Source organism: Hyaena hyaena, unplaced genomic scaffold (genome assembly GCF_003009895.1).
Source record: "Hyaena hyaena isolate Hyena2069 unplaced genomic scaffold, ASM300989v1 scaffold_1042, whole genome shotgun sequence".
Taxonomy (NCBI): domain Eukaryota; kingdom Metazoa; phylum Chordata; class Mammalia; order Carnivora; family Hyaenidae; genus Hyaena; species Hyaena hyaena.
The window spans coordinates 1-21,339 of record NW_024081668.1 but is presented as its reverse complement, the minus strand read 5'-3'; the positions used below and the strand labels follow the sequence as shown (position 1 = coordinate 21,339).

Below are 21,339 nucleotides of genomic sequence, written 5' to 3'. Positions count from 1 at the left end.
CACATCTGCTGCCTTAAAATGCATAAGAATAGAATAATCCTGTGAAAGAGAGAAAGAGTGAGATCTAAATGGTGACATATAGCACTTTGTGCCTGGTCCTTCAAATATACCTCCCCAAAGTCCTCCTGATGCTTAGTATATTAAAAGGGATGATATCTTTCATTGCATAATTATAAAGTAAAAATGCCAGTATCTTAGGGAGATTCACCATCTGGATTCACCATCTGAGTATCACACAGATGACTAGGTTTTCCCATGCGAATGCATAAAATAGAATTAGCAGAAAGAAATGGGCAACTATGAAAAATTTTAAAAAGAGCAAAAGGATATGAAAGGGGAGAGATGGAAGAGATGTTAGGAAGATGATCAGCCCCCTAATGGCTCCAAGAACTGGTCTGATAGCACTGGGAGTCTAGGCATGCTCCATATGCCCTTGTTGATGCAGTGTGTCTGCATTCTGAGAAAGCAGGGAGGGTATGAGCACCCTCTCCACCTGCGCAGTTTTCATGCCAGATGCGTTTTTGTGTCAGCTGAAATAACGAGGAAAGTTAGGGATGATGAAAACATTCACATCTGTCTCTCAGCATACACTGACAATACTTCTTTGCCAATCTGACAGGAGCAAAAAGCTAGTGTCTGTGAGAGTCATTGTTTGGGGCTTTTTTCCCTGGAATTTCATTTTATGCACAGTAACGTTCAGTTGATGCACATCTGTTCTCTGAGATGAGCACAATTTGAGAATCAGAGGAATAGAAGTTATGTATATGACAGTGGGAGAAGAATGTGGATTAAAGATATGAAGTGGGATGAAACTCCACCTATTAGTAACAAAGAAGAGAGGTGTGTAATGGAAAAATAAAAGCAGAGGAAGAGTAGGAGACTGCAATCTTTAGAGTGCTCCTTGTGTCTTGGAATGGTCAACCAAAAGAAGCAAGAAATAATGGTAAATGGAAACCTGGAATGCGAAAAACCCAAGAAGAGCAGGAGGAGCTGCCGACTTACTTTCCTAAGGGCAGGTTTCCACAAGCAGAGTAAGAAATGACTATGAAGACAAAGCCATGTAAGTGGGTAAAAGAGAGAAGCAAGGTCCTAAGCAACAATATGAAGGCACCAAAGATTTTTTTACCAATATCAATGTTATTATACTTATGTGTGTGTTTATACATATGTGAATAAGTATCCCTTTACACAAATATGTGCCCGTATGTTATAAATTCCTTTTGCATAGTATTTGGCTGCTAGTTACAAATGTTACTAATCACATAGTACATATGTCCTGATGTTTCTTAATAGGTGCGCCCTCAAACACCAGCTTACTGCCTAAATTTCCCATGAGTTTATGGGCTTTTTAAGGTTGATTTTTCTTTAAATTTTCCCTCCCCCGCCCCTCTCTTCCTACCTTTTCATCCTAGGGATGCTATCAATAATTTGTCAAATTTCTATTGGGAAGTTTTCCTTCTCCAGTTTTCCATATCACTTTTATTGGCACATTAAAAAAATATTTACTGAGATATAATCAACATAAAACTTAACATTTTAATTGTACAGCTCAAATGTTTTAAGTGCATTTACGGAGTTATGCAAGCTTCATCACAAATGTTAGAATATTTTCATCACCCAAAAAGAAAATTCATATTAGGAGTCACTCCCCATTCCACCCATAGCCCTAGGCAACAACCCTTCCACCTCCTGTGTCTATCAATTTGTCTTGTCTGGAAATTTTCGTAATATGTACAATTATTTCATAAATTCAATTGTACAGTATGACCTTTGTGTTTGGTTCCTTTCTCATGGCATAATGGTTTTGAGTTCACAATTGTAGCATGTCCCAATATGCCATTCCTTCTTCTTGCTAAACTGTATCCTATTGTATCCATAGTACTTTTGAAAAACTATTGTATGTAATTCAAAATCAAGGGAAATATCATTATATGTCACATTATAGTTTTTGTTAAAATTAGCAATCTTTCATTTTTTAAATCATTCATGCCAACAGTAAAACATGTACACATATCACAATGTAAATATTTATTAATAAAATATGGTTCTATAATCATAGTTACATATACATTAGGAAATACCTACAAATATAATTCTAAATAGAATTATTTAAACCATACTGCAGTGTAAAAAGGGGAAATACTCATGCAAGCAATATTATGACTAGTTAACTGCCTAAATAAAGTAACATCAATTGATAGATGCTGATTAAGAATATCCTAATCAGTTTAAAGTGAGGAAGACACACCTCTTATATTTCTTACCACTTGTGAGAAGAAAAAGTCATTGCAAAAATAAAAGTCTGAACTGAAATTCCTTTATTTTTCTCATCTGTCAAAAGAGTATATCATACTCTATGTTTTTTTAAAATGTTTTATTTATTTTTTAGAGAGAGATAGAGACAGCATGAGCAGAGAAGGGTCAGAAAGAGAGGGAGACACAGAATCTGAAGCAGGCTCCAGGCTCCGAGCTGTCAGCACAGAGCCCGACGCGTGGCTCGAACCCACCAACCGTGAGATCATGACCTGAGCCGAAGTCGGACACTTAACCGACTGAGCCACCCAGGTGGCCCTCATACTCTATGTTCTATATGATCAATTTCAACTCTAGCATGCTTTTATTTTATTAGCTGAGATATTCAAAATGTTTTATATATGACATATTTGTGGGAGAGATTTCATCTGGCTATCATTCTGAGATCTAAGGAAAAAGGGGGTTATGGATACATGGTGATCAAATATACCTGGGTTTGTATTAATTAAGATTTAAGAGCAAAGTTTACAGCAGATTCAGGATGGGCACCTACCCAAGAGTGTAACTAGGGCAATAACTTTAAGTTAGGAGAATGTAGGAATCTTATTTGAGACCCTAAACCATTTTAGAATAAAGGTGCACAAGGACACCAAAGCAGAACAAATAAGAAACACATTTAGAAAAGGAGGAATAGAACCTGGGAGTCTACAGGAACCAAAAGAAAGAAGCACTTGCAAAAGCACTTTTGTCTGTGGGAATGAGAAGAAGTAGAAACTAATGTAAACATTACAGACCGTGCACCACCACTAACAAAAGAAAACCCAACAAACCTGACAAACTTAATAATGATTAAGTTTTGTTTTAATCAGGAAATTTCAACTATACCTCAAGCAAAGTAGATCAGAGTTCTAGAAAAGCACAATTATATAGAAGCAGCACATGGTTAAATGGGAATGAGAGTGTGGTTATAAGAACAATTTATTTTGGGGGAAATCAAGAAATGAAGGGTAGAAAGGCCAACTCAAAACATAAGACAATTATAGGCACACATTGTTTTCAGCGAGGCAATTGCTGGAAGTGGCAAATGTTTTTATCTGAGAAGAGCTATGGAGTAGATAAAAAGGTGGTTATAACAGATCATACTTTGTTCTTTGTTATTCTGCAAACCAAAGCGAGATGGAGAAGGGGAACAGCACAGTAGTGACAGAATTCATCCTCCTTGGTCTGACCCAGTCTCGACATGTTCAACTCCTGGTCTTTGTGCTAGTCTTTGTTTTCTACCTCATCATCCTTCCTGGAAATTTCCTCATCATTCTCACCATCAGATCAGACCCTGGCCTCACAGCCCCCCTCTACTTCTTTCTGGGCAATTTGGCTTTCCTGGATGCATCTTACTCCTTCATTGTGGCTCCCAGGATGTTGGTGGACTTCCTTTCAGAGAAGAAAATAATCTCCTACAGAGGATGCATCATTCAGCTTTTTTTCTTGCACTTTCTTGGTGTAGGGGAGATGTTCCTTCTTGTTGTGATGGCCTTTGACCGCTATATCGCCATTTGTCATCCTTTACGCTATTCCACTGTCATGAACCCTAGAGTCTGCTATGCTTTGCTGTTGGCTCTGTGGCTTGGGGGCTTTACTCATTCCATTGTACAAGTAGCCCTCATCCTCCACTTGCCCTTCTGTGGCCCAAACCAGCTGGATAACTTCTTCTGTGATGTGCCACAGGTCATCAAGCTGGCCTGCACAGACACCTTTGTGGTGGAGCTCCTGATGGTCTCCAACAGTGGCCTGCTTACCCTGCTGTGCTTCCTGGGGCTTCTGGCCTCTTATGCTGTCATCCTCTGTCGTGTGAAGGGACACACCTCTGAAGGCAAGAACAAGGCTCTTTCCACATGTACCACACACATTATCATTGTGTTCCTCATGTTTGGACCTGCTATCTTCATCTACACTCGCCCCTTCAGAGCCCTCCCAGTTGACAAAGTGGTTTGTCTCTTTCACACAGTGATCTTTCCTTTGATGAACCCTGTGATTTATACTTTTCGCAACCAGGAAGTGAAAGCTTCCATGAGGAGGTTAGTGAGTCGTCACATGGTTTGCTGAATGGAATAGAAGAATGAGATAAGCAACAAGAAGAAAATCCTGTTGGAATTCATTAAATCACTTATTTATTAATGCACAAGGACACCATTGCATTTTAGAGAATATTACATTTATTAAAGTACTTGCGATTTTCTAGGTATGTGATTAAGGCAGTTCAGAGTCCAGGTCTCTTGGGGTGATATTCAAGTAGATAAAAACAGACTGAGATATTAAATTGAAAATGACCTCTAGGCACTTGTTGGGATGAGCACTGGGTGTTGTATGTAAGCGATGGACCATGCTAATCTATCCCCCAAACCAAGAGCACCTTGTACACACTTTATGTTAGCCAATCTGACAACAAATTAATTTAAAAAAAAAGAAAATGACCTCTAATCTCCAAAAGAATTAGCTCTCTGAAGCAAATAAAAAATATTGTTATGACAGAATCTGACTAGAGATGGGAGCAATTTTGCCTATGGTAGTTAAGCAAGGTCTTGTTGAGTGGTGGTTAGCTGTTTTCCAGATGAAACATCCACACAATATCCTGGGGACAGAAAATTCTAGGAAAAGAGGATGACTAGGACAGGGCACAAAGATCTTATAAATTGTTACAGTGGAAGACCATGAAGATGAATACAGTAGCTTGTCAAATAAGTTATGTATTCTTATATGTAAATAAGAATGTGCTGAACACTGTACAAAAAATAGTATATTTTCTTATTTATATATGATATATATTATATATATAAAAGGATGACAATAATGAAAAATGAAATACATGTAATAGTACTATTATGGATATAATAGGTATAAATTTGTTTTATTGTCATGTTTTATATTTATGTTGTTTCATATTTTCTGCTTTGTCTAACTGAAAAAGCAAGAAAAAGGATTCTCTCATAGAGTCCCTCATTCATCTTACTCTGACTTATTTCACTTAGCATAATACATTCTAGTTCCATTCATATTGTTGAAAATGGCAAGATTTCAATTTTTGATCACCAACTAGTATTCCATTGTGTGTGTGTGTATATATATAAACCACATCTTCTTTTTCCTTTTGTGAGTTGATGGATTATGTGGGTTCTTTCCATAATTTGGCTATTGTTGATAGTGCTCTATAAACATTGGGTATGATGTGACCCTTAATTCAGTATTTTTGTATCCTTTGGAAAACACCTAGCAGTGCAATTGCTGGGTCATAGGGTAGTTATATTTTTAATTCTTTTGAGTACCTCCATACTGTTTTCCAGAGTGGTTGCACCAGTTTTCATTCCCACCAACAGTAGAAAAGGAATCCCCTTTCACCATTATTCTCACCAACACATTTCCTGAGTTGTTAATTGTAGCTATTTTGACAGGTGTGAGGTGTTATCTCATTGTGGTTTTGATTTATATTTCCCTGATGAGTGATGTTAAGCATCTTGTCATGTGTCTTTTATCCATCTGGATATCTTCTTTGGAAAAGTGTCTATTTGTGTCTTCTGCCCATTTCTTACTGGATTATTTGTTTTTTGGTGTTCAGTTTGGTAACTTCTTTATAGATCTGGGCTACTAACCCTTTATCCAATATGTCATTTGCAAATATCTTCTCCCATTGTATTGATTGCCTTTTTAGTTTTGTTGATTGATTCCTTTAACATACAGAAGCTTTTTATCTTGATGAGGTCCCAATATTTCATTTGCTTTTGTTTCCCTTGCATTGGGAGACATGTCTAGTAAGAAGTTACTGTGGCTGAGGTCAGAGAGGTTGCTGCCTGTTTTCACCTATAGGATTTTGATGGTTTCTTATCTCACATCTAGGTATTTCATACATTTTTATTTTTTGTGTGTGTATGGGGTAAGAAATTGATCCAGTTTCATTCTTCTGCATATTTTCCAATTTTCCCAGCACCATTTGCTGAAGTGACTGTTTTTTTTTTTTTCCTTTTTCCATTGGATTCTCTTTCTTGCTTTGTTAAAGATTAGTTGGCCAACACATGTGGGTTCATTTCGGGCTCTCTATTCTGGTCTGATAATCTATGTGTCTATTTTTGTGGCAGTACCATACCATCTTGATGATTACAGCTTTGTAATATAGCTAAAAGCCAGTAATTGTGATGCCTCCAGCTTTGCTTTTCTTTTTCAACATTTCTTTGTCTATTTGGGGTCTTTTGTAGACCACTAAAATTATAGGATTGTTTGTTCTAGCTCTGTGAAGAATGCTGGTGTTATTTTGATAGGAATAACACTGAATATGTAGATTGCTTTGAGTAGTATTGACATTTTAACAATATTTATTCTTCTGATCCATGAGCATGGAATGTTTTTAACATTTCTTTGTGTCGTCTTCAATTTCTTTCATGAGCTTTATAATTTTAAGCATACAGATCTTTTATCTCTTTGGTTAGGTTTATTCCTAGGTATCTTATTGTTTTTGGTGCAGTTGTAAATGGGATAGATTCCTTGATTTCTCTGTTGCTTCATTAGTGGTGTATAGAAATGCAACTAATTTCTGTATCTTGATTTTATATCATGAGACTTTGATGAATTCAGCTATCAGTTCTAGAGTTTTTTTGGTGGAGTATTTTCAGGTTTTCCATGTAGAGTATCGCATTGTCTGCGAAGAGTTAAAGTTCAACTTCTTTGCAAACTTGGATATCTTTTATTTATTTTTATTTTCTGAGTGCTGAGGCAAGGACTTCCAGTACTTTATTGAATAACAGTGGTGAGAGGGGACATATCAGTCATGATCCTGACCTCATGGGGAAAGCTCCCAGTTTTTCCCATTTAGGATGATATTAGCTGTGGGCCCTTCATATATCGATTTTATGATATTGAGGTATGTTCCTTCTACCCCTTCTTTCTTGAGGGTCTTTATTAAGAAAGAATGCTGCACTTTTTCAAATGCCTTTTCTGTGTCTATTTTTAAGGATTATATGTTTCTTATCCTGTCTTTTATTAATGTGGTGGTGTATCACGTTGACTGATTTGCAGATACTGAATCAGCTCTGCTACCCAGGATTAAAACCCACTTGATCAGGGTGAATAATTCTTTTGATGTACTAATGAATTCAATTTTCTAGTATCTTGGCCAGGATTTTTACATCTACATTCATCAAGAATGCTGGCCTCTAATTCCCTTTCAGTGGATTCTTTTTGAATCAAGATAAGGCTGGCTTCACAGAATATGTCTGTAAGCTTTCCTTCCATTTTTATTCTTTGGAACAGTTTGAGAAGAATAGGTATTAACTTTCCTTAAATGTCTGGTATAATTCACCTGGAAGCCATCTGGACCAGAGCTCTAATTTGTTGAGAAGTTTTTGATAACTGATTCTATTTCTTTATTGGTTATTGACAGAAAGAGAGGTTAAGATAGTGAAGGGAGGCCTGGGCTTCCTATGTACCTCAAACCCAGCTGTTGAAGTCAGACTACTTGGAATACCGAGAAAATCTATCTGCAGAGTCGCAGAAGGATGTCCATAGTTGGATGACACAGCTTGGCAGGTGCAAGGTGCATGGATGGGAGTTGGGGGGAAAGAAAAGTGGTGGAGATATGGAGGGGAAGGAACTCCTTCCATAAAAAGAGAAAAGGTAGAGAAAAAGAGAGAGGTTGAGAGACTGTAGGACTGAGTTAGCACAAGAGGAAAACATCTCTGGACCACAGATGTGGAGGGAGAAGTACTGTGTCTCAGTTCTGTTTTGCAAACAGCATATGGAACTCACACTCTGAGGTTTTGGAAGTGTGTGACTTTCTCTGGATTGGAGCTGAGGTGTGTGGTCCTGAAAAGGAGGGAGCTAGCCCTGGAATGCCTACCATGTTATAGAAAACTCCAGGATGCACTGGGAAAGAACAGTCCCTTCCTGGAGTACTTTGGAAGGAGCTTTATTGCCTCCCCAAGAACAAAAGACCCTGCAGGTGCCAGCCAAAGGCCTTTCACCAGAAGTGTGGGGGGGGGCTCTATTCCAGAAGAGGGGAGCCAGTCTACCCTGTGCCAGGTATTTTAGGATTTTGGGTTCTGAATACCATCCATGCACCAATGAGAAGGCATAGGATAGTTATGGTGCAGGGCAACCTGACTGCCCTCACAATTCTGTGAGGGCTGCCTGAATGGCAGGGGTTGAGACCCCTGGTCCATCGATGAGAGACTGGGGTGGAACCATTTCACCCCAAACACCAACAGAGTAAGACTTCAGAGAGCAACACAGTGGTACCCACTGGAGGTGGGACCCACTTACACCAAACCCTGACCCTCAGTGCCTGGTAACTGCTTATCTACTGTAGCAAGACTAACTCTAAGCTTATGCAGCTGGCTTCTTTTTGAGATCAGTGAAGCCACCATCCACGTACCACTTTTTATCCCACTGAGTTCCCCTACCCCCCCCATTAGTTTTTTTCTTTTGGAATCAGCCTCATAGTTTCTGATTTGTTTTTCTGTCATTTCCTTTTACCTTTTTTTGTATCAGGATTTTTCATTCTTTTCTTTTTACTTCTTTTTCTTCTCTCTTTTGTCCCCTTTCTTTTTCCTTGGAATAAGCCTTATAGTTTTTTATTCTGTTTGTTTTTCTTTTGTTCCCTTTCCTTTTCTCTTTTACAGCATCAGGCATTCTGCCTTTTTTCCCCAGGGCTACTTTAACAAACAAATCTAAGCACACCAACGTAAAGGTCCAAATACCCTACCACTGCAAGCAAGGAGAAACTCCGTAGAAGGATAACCAGTGGGAAACAGCAGCCAAAACACAACAGCAGAGTGCAGAGAGCATATACCAGAAAACCTTCTGGACTGCCAGGCCCTGAACAGGGTATAACCCCTCTCTAATATCAGTATTCTCAGGTACAGGAAACATAACAAGCTTTTAAAAGATGCAAAAGCAAGAAACTTAGTCAAAATGATAAGATGGAGAAATACTCCCTAAAAGAAAGGTCAAGGAGAAATCAGAGCCAGGAATTTTCTCTAAAGGAGTTCTTGACCATGAAACCAGCCCTACAAGAAACTTTATGGGGACTCTCTGGGTGGAGAAAAAAAGACTCAAGCAGGAAAGACTACGAAGATCAGAGACCATCAAACAATATATCTGAACAAGAATTGAGAACAACAGTTCTCAACAACATAAGACTACTCTGCGGGTTTGAAAAAAGCATGGAAGACACCAGAGAAACCCTTCCTGCGAGATCAAAGACCTAAGAACTAGTTAAGAAGAATTTGAAAATGCTCTGAGATGCAAAACTGACTGGACAGAATCACAATGAGGATTGAGGAATCTGAGTAGAGAATAGTTGATAAAGAAGATAAAATTATGGAAAATAATAAAAGCTTAAAAGAAAATGAAAAGAAAACTATTAGATTACAAAGGTAGACTTAGAGACCTCAGTGATTCCATAAAGTGAAATAGTATCTATAGAATAGGAGTCCCAGGAGAAGAAGAGAAGAAAAAAGGGGCAAAAGGATTACTTATGCAAACTCTAGCTGAGAACTTCCCTAATTTGGAGAAGGAAACAGGCACTGAACTTCAAGAGGCACAAAGAACTCCCTAGATACAGTGACAGTGAGAATGGAAGAAGTAGAGGAGAGAATAGGTGAAACAGAAGATAAAATTATGGAAAATAATGAAGCAGAAAAAAAGAGACAAAGGAAATTACTAGATCATGAGGGGGAAACATGAGATCAGTGTTTCATGAAACAAAAACAAATCCATATCATAGGGGTCACAGAAAAAGAGTGAGAAATGGGGGCAGAAGTTTCATTTGAACAAATTATAGATGAGAACTTCTCTAATCTGGAGAAGGAAAAAGGCATCTAAGTTCAAGAGGCATAGTGAACTCCCTTCAAAATCAACAAAAACTAGTGAACACCATGACATATCACAGTGAAGCTTGCAGAATATAAAGATAAAAAGAGAATTCTGAAAGTAGCTAGGAACAGAAGGTCCTTAACCTACAGGGCTGACTCATAAGGTTGGTAGCAGACCTCTCTACTGGAATTTGGCAAGCCATAAGGGAGTGGCAAAAATATTCAATGCGCTGAATAGGAAAAATATGCAGCCAAGAATCCTTTATCCAGCAAGCCTCTCACTCAGAATAGAAGGAGTGATAAAGACTTTCCAGACAAATAAAAACTAAAGGAGTTCATGACCAATAAACCAATCCTGCAAGAAATTTTAGGGTGACTCTCTGAGTGGAGGGAAAAAAAAAAAAAGACCAAAGCAGCAAAGACTACAAACACCAGAGAGTGTCACGAAAAATACCATTTTTTTTTACAAATAGTTTATTATCAAGTGAAAAAATACCCTTTCTATATAATGCAGTGGTACTAAATTCATATCTTTCAATAATCACTCTGAATAGAAATGGTCTAAATGCTCTAATCATAACATATATGGTAGGGGTGCCTGGGTGGCTCATTCGGTTAGCATCCAACTTGCCTCAGTTCATAATCTCATGGTTACTGAATAAAAGCCCTGCGTCAGGTTCTGTACTCACAACTCAGAGGCTGGAGCCTGATTTGGATTCTGTGTCTCCCTCTCTCTTTGTCCCTCCCCCACTCTCACTTGGTCTCTGTCTTTCAAAAATAAATAAACATTTTAAAAACCTGAAAAAAACATGGTGTCAGAATGGATAAAAATATATGCTGCCTACAAGAGACTCATTTTAGACCTAAAGACATCTGTAGATTGAAAGTGAAAGGATGGAAAACCATGTACCCATGTATCATGGTAATGGACTTGAAAATAAAGCCACAGTGTCCATATTTGTAACAGACAACCTAGATTTTAAAACAAAGACTATAACAAGAGGTGGAGAAAGGCATTATATCATCATTAAGAGGTCTATCCAACAAGAAGATATAATAATTATAAATATATATATCCCCAACTTGCAGGAATCCCCATATAAAAATCAATTAACCACAAACAGAAACACATTAGTAATAATACCATAATAGTAGGAGACTATAATAACCAACTTACAGCAACGGACAGATCATCTAAACAGGAAATCAGGAAGGAAACAATGGCTTTGAATAACACACTGGACCAGATGGAGTTAGCAGATATATTCAGAACATTTCTTCCAAAAGCAGCAGAATACACATTCTTCTTGAGTACATAAGGAATGTTCTCCAGAATAGATCACATTCTAGGACACAAATCAGCCCTCAACAGGTACAAAAAGACTGAGCTCATACCATGCATATTTCAAATCATTATGCTATGAAACTTGAAATCATCACAAGAAAAAATTTGGAATACACTACAATGCATTGAAGTTAAAGAACATCCTACTAAAGAGTGAATGGATTAACCAGGAAATTAAAGAAATAAAAAATAATATACGGACGCAAATAAAAAAGAAAACACGACAGTCCAAACACTTTGGGATGCATTAAAGGCAGTCATAAGAGGCAAATACATTGCAATTAAGGCCTATATCAAGAAGCAAGAAAGGTCACAAATATCCAACTTAACCTTATACTTAAAGAAGTTAGAAAAGGAGCAGTAAATAAAGTCAAAGTCAGCAGAAAAAGCAGATGATAAAGATTAAAGCAGAAACAAATATAGATACAAAAAAAGATCAATGAAACTAAAATCTGGTTTTTGAAAGAATAAATAAAATTGATAAACACCGAGGAAGACTTATCAAAAAGAGGACACAAATTGATAAAATCATGAATAGATGAGGAGAGATCACAACCAAGACCACAAAAATTCAATTTTAAGAGAATACTATGAAAAACTTTATGCCGACAAACTGGATAAGATGAAGAAATGGACAAATTCCTAGATACTTAAACACTACCAAAACTCAAACAGGAAGAATAGAAAAATTTGTTGTGGTTTTTAATGTTAATTTTAGGATTACAAATACGTGCTGCACATTGTAATGTACCTCAGTCTAACTGCAATACATAGATTAAACTAATGTACCACAGTTAGTGATACAAGTATCACATCAGTGAAACTTCCATTTACCTTCTCTCCACTCTGGTGTTTGTGCTGTTTTAGATAAATGTCTGCTATTTTCCATTATGAAAGTATATTCAACAATATATTGTTATTACTTTCACTGTGTATCGTCATTTGCCTCATAGAGACACTAATAGAATGGAAACTATTTCTAAACTCTTCCTGTTTAATTTTGTATAGCATTCACTTCATGTTCACCAATCTTTTCTTCTTCAGTAACATCTCTGTAAGTAACACCATCCAATACATCTTTTCACCTGAGAAGAGAATAGTTCAATTCCATATTTCAATATAGATTTTAGAAAAATTCTACCATGGACCTACTTAACCACTGTATTGTAGCAATACTACATCTTCGGATGACCAAAGTAAATTACCCTTTGCAAGATAGCGACACCATTCATTGCCATTATGTCTCTGGGAAAGAAAAACATAAAGTGATTGAGAGGCAGTGAAGCTTGAGATTAACAGAAATCTTACTGCATCACTGGTGAAAGCATATCCCAGAACTTCTGGAACTAGAGAGCCTAAAGTTGTAGGAAAAGAAAGCATAAATTCTACAAGTGTTTTACAGGGATTGAAGATAGATGAAGAATATCCTTGTTCTTAAGCTACATATTCTGCTTCCTGGAAACAAAATTACATCTATGTCTTTAAATAAGAGTATACACTGCATCCTAGAGGATGCCATCTCAAGATACCAGGATCCAATCTAAAAACTGTGATGCTCATCCCCTGCTCATGCTGTCTGTCTCTCTCTCTCTCTCCCCCTCCTAGAAATAAAAATAAAACATTAAAAAAAAAAAACTGTGATGCTCAAAGTCAGCCATAATATCAACGAATGCAGAGCATGATGGACAGCTCCATCTCCATAATCAATTGAGTCTCCATGGTCAGATGGTCCACACTTATGGGGTTACTGGAATGTCAGGAGTTAATTTCCAACTCATACATAGTTCTCTGCTTCACATGGCATAGGCATGCTATGATCCTGTCAAACTACATTGTGACTCTCCTGTTAGGATATGGAAAAACTTAATGACAGGCTATTTTGCAGACAAGGTGACTTGAATACCGTAGCATTAACCTGGATATATGGCCTTAGTGGTAAAGCTACTTTACTCTGTACTAGATCTGCTAAGATGCCTCCCCTGAACAAAGTGCACAAAACTGGGTTGTCACATCAATCAATCAATAAGTATTGTATACGAGTTGGAATATGCTGCCTCTAGAACTTGGAGACGACTACCAGACATTATGCTTTCTTCTTAGTGGAATAGTGATGGCACAAGATGGAGTACTTCAACTTTTAAGGAGATGCCTCAGCATCCTTGCCCTCTACAAATTCCTCAAATTTCAAAAATGTGGTACAAGCCATCCATCTTAAATGATAAAGGTTTTTGTCCTCACACTTGATCTTCACAGTGACTTAACCTGGGGAGAAAAAAAATATTGTGTTTTTTTTTAATTTTTTAAATGTTTTATTTATATCTAGGAGAGAGAGAGAGAGACAGCGTGAGCAGGGGAGGGTCAGAGAGAGAGAGGGAGTCACAGACTCTGAAACAGGCTCCAGGCTCCGAGCTGGCAGTCAGCACAGAGCCCGACACGGGGCTCGAACCCACGAACTGTGAGATCATGACCTAAGCGAAAGTCGGACGCTCAACCGACTAAGCCACCCAGGCGCCCCAAAAAATACTATTTTTCTTATGCCCTACCGTAGGAATATTGAAATTTTCACCTAACTTCCCTTTAAGTGAGTGTACATCACAAACCCTGCACCTAAATCTTTGGTCAACCTTTAATCAGCCATGATTGCAGTGTTATAATTAATTTCGATAGAGGTTTATTTTCTAGTGTAAAACAATTATAGCATCTTAGTCCAATATACATTCTAGCAGTCCACAATATCAAAAGAGACTCCGAAAACATATGTATGTATGTTCATTATTTAATAATTTCTCCCAAAATATCTGTAAAATTCCTCACACATCTGTATTCCAGGAAGACTATATAGTAGAGATGTGTGCCATTATAGTCCCATTTTTTCTTCCAATCCATTCATTTCTACAAATTTGCTCTTCTTACAGAAAGTCCTAATGCATGAACACAGCGTTTCCAACAAGCACCCTAGCATTTCCTGACCACCAGATGGTTACAAATGGGTATCACTGTCAGATTAATATAGAGTGGGAGGAAAGGAGAAGAACACGCACACACACACACGTTAGCCAGACACCTGCAGAAGTTCTATGGCCCACTCTGGAACTCAGCAACACTTCCCTGGCTCTAGCCCTCCTAGTGAAATTGACCACTACATTTCCCACTTTTGTATATAAGTCATTATGCACGGAATGGTCTCCCAAAGAAGTCCACACCCTAATCATGGAACTTGTGAAGATGTTACCTTACATGGCAAAGTGAACTTTGACAATATGATTGTTTATAAACCTTGAGATGGGGAGATTATCCTAGATAATCAGGTGGCTTCAATGTACTGCATGGATGAGTCTTTGATCCACTGTTTGTGGCTTTGAAGAGGAAGAAGATATGACCAAAGAGTATAGGCAATGTCTAGAAAGTGAGAATAATGCCTGACTAAAAATAAGCAAGGAAATGGAGATGTTATTCTACAAACACCTGGAACTAAAGTTGAACCCTAGCCAGGATGAGTCTGGGAGTAGTTTCCCCCCTCAAAGCCTCCAGGAAGGAATATTGTCCTGCCAACAACTTCACTGTATCCAAAGGAGAAAAAAGTTGAATTTTGGATCTAAACCATTATGAGATAAGTACTTTGGGTTGCATAAAGCCTCCAGTCTTTTGGACATTTTTTGAGGGAGAAGAAAATGAATACATGTCATTAGCGTGGGACTGTGTTAAGACTGTCTTGTGTTGCCCCTCCAGCTTAGATTTGGTGATAGATTCCAGCTGCTGTTCATCTTTGATTTCCCTGAACATTTCCTGTTAGCATCTCAGCCTTCATGAACTAGCGTAATTAATTAAACTCCGTCTTTTTTATATGTTTGCCTGACAACACTCACCTGTAAATATTTACAGTACTTAATGTCAGTATAACACTACTGCAATGAGACCTGAGAAAATGAGTTGGGGAGAGGCAAAGTGCATGACTCTATCAGAAGTCAGCCCCTATAAAAGAATTTTCACCAGTAGCTGTCTGATATTACTGTTTACTTTCATGTTATTTGTCACTTCTATCACATGGCAGGCTGTGCAATGCTATTTCATGGATTCATACATCTGTTTCGAATGACCAATGAGGGAAGACTACTCAGCAGTCTCTGTACTGTACTTACACAGTCTGTACTAATTGTTAAACTGGTCACTGGTGAGGAAAATTAAACAGTGATTGCCACAGTGTAGTGAGATGCAGCTTTGAGGACCTGGTTGGAAACTCCATGGAAGGGCATAGACATCTCATCCTGCAAAATGAGCTTTGGGGGCACCTTGGTGGCTCAGTCAGTTAAGCCACTGACTCCTGATTTTGGCTCATGTCATTATCTCACAGTTGTGAGATCAAGCCCCATGTTGGCTAGCCATGAAACCTGCTTGGGATTCTCTCCTCTATCCCTTCCTGTCTGCCCCTCACCTCTCCTGTTTGCTCTCTCTCTCTGAAAATAAATAAGCAAACTGTAAAAAAGAAAATAAGAAAATGAGCTTTCATTCTCAAGACATAAAGAAGGGTCATGGTTGGGAAACTAACAAATTCTGCCATAGCTAGTTTTCATCACAGTTATGCAATATGCCTCTAAACTTTTAGTTAATGGAATAAGACACAGGAAATGTGTCAGAAGAAAAAAAATGTTATTAATGTTTGTAAATCATTTTACCAGTAACTTCGAACAAAGAAGACAATGAACTAGGGGAACAAATGACAAAAGAGATTTCCACAATAATACCATGTACCACATAAATGTATATTAAGTGGAAACAATAGATCTTTCTTAAGAAAAAGATCATAGTAACATGAAAGTAGGAAATATGCCAAACTACATTTAACATAAAAATATATCAAGATTAGAAGATTAGAATATATTGTTGTATCATAAAAGTAGGCAGACATTTAAAGCGACATAAAATCCTTCTGAGTGAAAGACTCAATTTTGTAATTCTACTCATTTTTTCTACCTTTCTTATAAGTTTAATACTATGATATAAAAATATCAACGAAACTTGTTTTAACTTTAGAAAATATTTCTATTTAATTTAGAATAAAAAAATATAAAAATAACCAAGAACATTCTGAATGAATAAAGCAATGACAATAGACTTGCCCTTCCATACACTATACTGTAAACTACTGAGTAAAGTAAATAATAACTCTTCAGAAGTACTCCAGGAAAAAAAAAAAAAGCAGTAAATGAGCACTCCCAAAGAAGAGCCTGATTTATCAGCAATTTTGAATGGTAATAAAGAAAACATAAAGAATTCTTAGTGGAATGAATTATTTTTTAATTACAATGATGGAATTTATTTCACATTATTTCTCAAAAGTCCAGAAATACTTGAGTTTAAATGAGACAATCTCAGCTTGAATAAAACATAGAATTTTAAAAATCTAGAATATTTATATTTTTTCTAATTATCATATCTGTCAATGCTGTTTGTAGGAAACAAATTACTACTAAAGAATGAACTACATACAAAATTCTCATACTTCAACTCTCATCCTATCTCTCCACTGCCACCTGAGTATGGATTGTTGCCTTTATAGTATTGTCAATTTTATAGATGAAAAATGGTGTCTCTTTTCCGTAATGTTAAAAGTCTTTTTTAACAATCCCAATTATTTTTTTACTACCAGTCTCTGAGGAACCTACAACAATCAAATGAGTTCTCTCCTTTGTGCCTCCTACCAAGGGATACACTTATATACTGCTGTCTTTTGAAGTACAGAGAAGAAAATAAAGTCACTGGATGATGAAGATTAAGCATCCATTTCAGACTGACGTTACTGCTGAAGTCCAAGCGCAAACTGGTAGGTTACATAATCCTGACATGCTACTCTACCTATATACCACAAAAAACACATCATTTTCATTAATAACATAACATATATCTATCAGTGCTAAACATATATGCCAAAATGAAATGGAGGGGAGGACTAAATGGATTTGAAAAATTAATCTGAAACAAACATATCATGTTCCAAGTGAAAAAAATACAAAAATCAGAAAACACTAGACCAATAATTATTGGAAATTAGATTATAATAGCAGTCCAGACCAATAAATTGTTCTTAGAGAAAAGAAATTTAGGTGTGTTCAAATTGTTCAGCTATACTTATCAGGTTGAATTATTTTATACTTTGGATTACAGGAGAAATACACAGAAAGTTCTTTGTTGTTTTTAGAAATGTAATTATTTTATAAGAGAGATAAATGATAGAAATGCGAGGATAAAATGCCTAATTCAGGCAATCGTAGAACGTCACCACTCATAAAATACCGATGCCACAATTATACTTGTTACAAATTGCTAGAAAAGCATATGAAAAAAATTCAACTTTCCTATGGTAACAGTCTGAAAATGGCTTACCTGTTAAAACACTCATTAAAAATTAGAGATAGCATCTTGTCTAGGACTCTGTCTTTGCCAGACACATGAGCACCTGCAAGTATACCTATTGGATGCCTTAAGGAAATACAGAAGGTCCAGGGGCTATAGTTTAGATGGGATCATTGTCCTACCGTTAAGAGTACAAGGTACAAAGAAGAAATACAGATTCACACCTGTGAATGAACACTAACAAAGGTGTGCATTTTCCATGTTATTACCTTGTGAAAGAAGGAAGTTTTTATGCTACTTTGAATGATAGTGTCATATATACTGGAAGATTATGGCCCATTTATAATGTGTGTGTCTTCTTAGTTATAGTAACCATGCATGCATAGAAAAGAGAATATGATTAAGTGTTTATTATGGTTATCTAGACATGCTATAATTTTAAAAATTTGAACTAGGTTGCTGAAAGATTGCGTGCACCCTCCAAATCATGTGTATTCTATTTTCTTTTCTGACAACCTGCATTAGCCTTTGATCTAGGCTCTCACAGAAGCAAGGGAAAGACTGGAGATGAACAAATGCCTGACATAAGACTTGAAGAAGAGAGTTAAAATCAGCCAAACAAGGAAGGTCGTAACCAGGTGAATTTATATAGAATGAGCACTGACCTATCCCTTTACTTGTGTGTCTTTTTTAAAAGTTCATCTAGTTTGTCTGAATCCACCTCAGTCAGCAACACAGTATCTCTGACTATTTTCCATCTTTGACAAAGTTAAAGACTGAAAGAACTTAAAGGGAAATAATTGTGAAGAAGGATAGGTCCAAGGAGGCTAAGTAACCCAAGACAGTACTCTCTTCAAAGAATAAATCACCTTTTAAGTCTTAACTCATGTTTACAAACGTAACTCATTCACCTTACTCTTTTTGCCCCTCACTAATGGAGGGAAGCGGAACAAGACAACAATGGTAAACTTCACTAGTCTTACTAATAGTGATTTAGGTGTTTCTATATGTTCATATATGTGAAGTCATAGGACTTAAAAAACAAATAGTTCTCTGTTCCAAAATAAAACAAATGGATAAGAATGCACAGATGGAACACACTTCATGTCTGATCAAAAGAACTGAAGAGTTCAGCAACATGCAGAGGAACATCTGTAGCTTTGAGAGTCAAGTCTAAAAAAACCGTAATCTTTCCTCAATAACTGGGTTTTATCTCAACTAATGATATAACTGTCTCCATATTCAACTTTCTATCAATAACATGCTTATAGTCTATAATCACTTCTTTTCAAGCACCGTAATGCACTTTATGTGATTTCAGCAATATTTAATATGGCAAACTTTTTGCTGCATATTGAGAATGTTATAACAATGTGTCAGTAAATGCACTTCCTGCAAGAGATAAAAATTTCTTTTGCTGATGGCTTCTCAACTCTTCTGTATTATTCTAGTAACTTATGAGTTCACAAAGTCTGCTCTACAGCTGAACAAGAGAGAGGTTTTCTCAAATATCTAACTGACCTTGGCCCTACTCACCAACACAGACATTTCATTTAGTAGGCTCCATGCCTTCCACTTTCAACTGTCATGTGGTCCTGTGAAATATCTCCTGCTAAGTACCTACAAAACAGTCATATTGTCATATTGTTGTTTGCCTGCATAATAGACAGGACATAAGTAAAGATAAGATTTACAAACTTCTCAGTCTCTATGACATCCTGTGTGTTTTTCTCTCTTCTAGGCAACCTCTGACAATTTCATCAAAAGGATGAATGGATCTCCTGAACAACAGATCAAGCATTTCTGAATTCATCTTGTTGGGACTTTCCAATTCTCAAGAAATTCAGATATTCTTTTTTGTAATTTTCTTTCCTGTCTATGTAGCCATCATAGTAGGAAACCTCCTCATTGTGATCTCTGTGATTCTTGATAACCATCTTCACTCCCCCATGTATTTCTTTCTGGCAAATTTATCATTTTTTGATTTATGTCTTTCTTCTGCTTTTATTCCCAATGTGATTTCAGACTTCCTTAGAAAATATAATACCATCTCCTTTTGGGGCTGCATGGTCCAGATGTTTTTTTTGCACTTCTTTGGGGGTGGAGAGATGTCTCTTCTGATAGCTATGGCCATAGACAGGTATGTTGCCATCTGCAAACCCTTGCACTATCAGACCATCATGAATCGCAGGGTGCTCATTGTGTTTCTACTGCTCTCGTGGGCGATTGGGTTCACACACACCACAAGCCAGATGGTTTTCACTGTAGGTTTACCTTTCTGTGGTCCCAGTGTTGTGGATAGCATTTTCTGTGACCTTCCCCTGGTCATCAAGCTTGCCTGCACTGACACCTATGTCCTAGAGCTCTTGGTGATTGCAAACAGTGGACTCCTGTCCCTGATCTGCTTCATTCTCCTGCTCATATCCTACACGGTCATGCTGGTCACCATCGGGCAGCACTCCTCCAGTGCATCCTCCAAGGCAGTGTCCACGCTGTCTGCTCACATCACTGTGGTCACTCTCTTCTTTGGCCCCACTATCTTCATCTATGTTTTCCCATTCAAGAGTTACTCTGCAGATAAGTTTCTTTCTGTATTTTACTCTATAATCACTCCTCTCCTTAATCCAATTATTTATACCCTGAGGAATAAGGAAATGAAAGCAGCTATTAAGAGACTCACAAGCTACCATATTGGTTCTTGTCTCACTTCCTAAGTAAGTCTTTACCAGTTGATTGTTTTGTGTTCTCTGCTATTTGGGGTTTGAATCTTAAATACTTATCAGAAGAATTAAAATAAAATATTAAATAGAATCAATTATCTTCCCTCAGAATTAATAGAATTATTAAGACCAGTTTTATTAAAACTCTAATGGAAAATATTCGTAGCACAGATTTAATACATGAATAAGTGTGTACTCATTATTTCCTTTTAATTCCTTGTCTTAGAATTCAGGGGAACAACCCTGATAAATGTTTAAAATATCTAATCATCTATCTTTTTTCAAAAAAATTATAAATTTGTAATGGCTCAGTATGTAAAAATAGGTAACTTTAGTAAGATAGCATAGTATATCATTCTTAGTATCAAATTTTATATCTAATGTTGTAGTTTATAACTTAATAGGTGCTAAAATATCTATCAATACTTGTCAGCCATATGGAATCTGGACTGAGTTACTGTGTTTTAAATGAGGATAAGAATACTTTCTCACTGTATAGCCTCAATACACTAATCCCTTTAGTAAAATGTAAAAATATGCCTAAAATTAAATGTTTCAACATCTCTTTAGTACTCTGTTTTCTAATAATAATTATCAGCTAAAATGCTAAAAATTAAAACCATGAACTGCTTTGTATAGCTTTCTTTACCATATAACATACTCAGTGTTTTTTCAACTGAAATAATTCATTCATGAAACGTTTAAAAAATACTGGTTAACGGGAGAGGGCAAGATGGCGGAGAAGTAAGGAGCTCCGTACTTGCACTCGCGCCCATACATCACACAGAAAAGATCTGAAGACATTGGAAACCTT

General features: G+C 36.9%; 2 protein-coding genes across 2 annotated transcripts; both read left to right on the top strand.

Annotated features, from left to right (window-relative positions):
* Positions 1–3,429: 3,429 nt before the first annotated feature.
* On the top strand, positions 3,430–4,356 carry LOC120223749 (olfactory receptor 4N5-like). The gene has a single exon (XM_039221977.1). The coding sequence runs from the start codon at positions 3,430–3,432 to the stop codon at positions 4,354–4,356; it is 927 nt and encodes a 308-aa protein (XP_039077908.1).
* A 15,221-nt stretch (positions 4,357–19,577) lies between these two features.
* LOC120223752 (olfactory receptor 4K13-like) lies at positions 19,578–20,640 on the top strand. The gene is given in 2 exon segments (XM_039221980.1): positions 19,578–20,523; positions 20,615–20,640. Coding segments are annotated over 2 exon segments (972 nt in total).
* Positions 20,641–21,339: the final 699 nt, after the last annotated feature.

Bases quoted from the DNA above. Each gene is read 5' to 3' on its own strand.
- LOC120223749 (XM_039221977.1), top strand. From the start codon at position 3,430: ATGGAGAAGGGGAACAGCACAGTAGTGACAGAATTCATCCTCCTTGGT.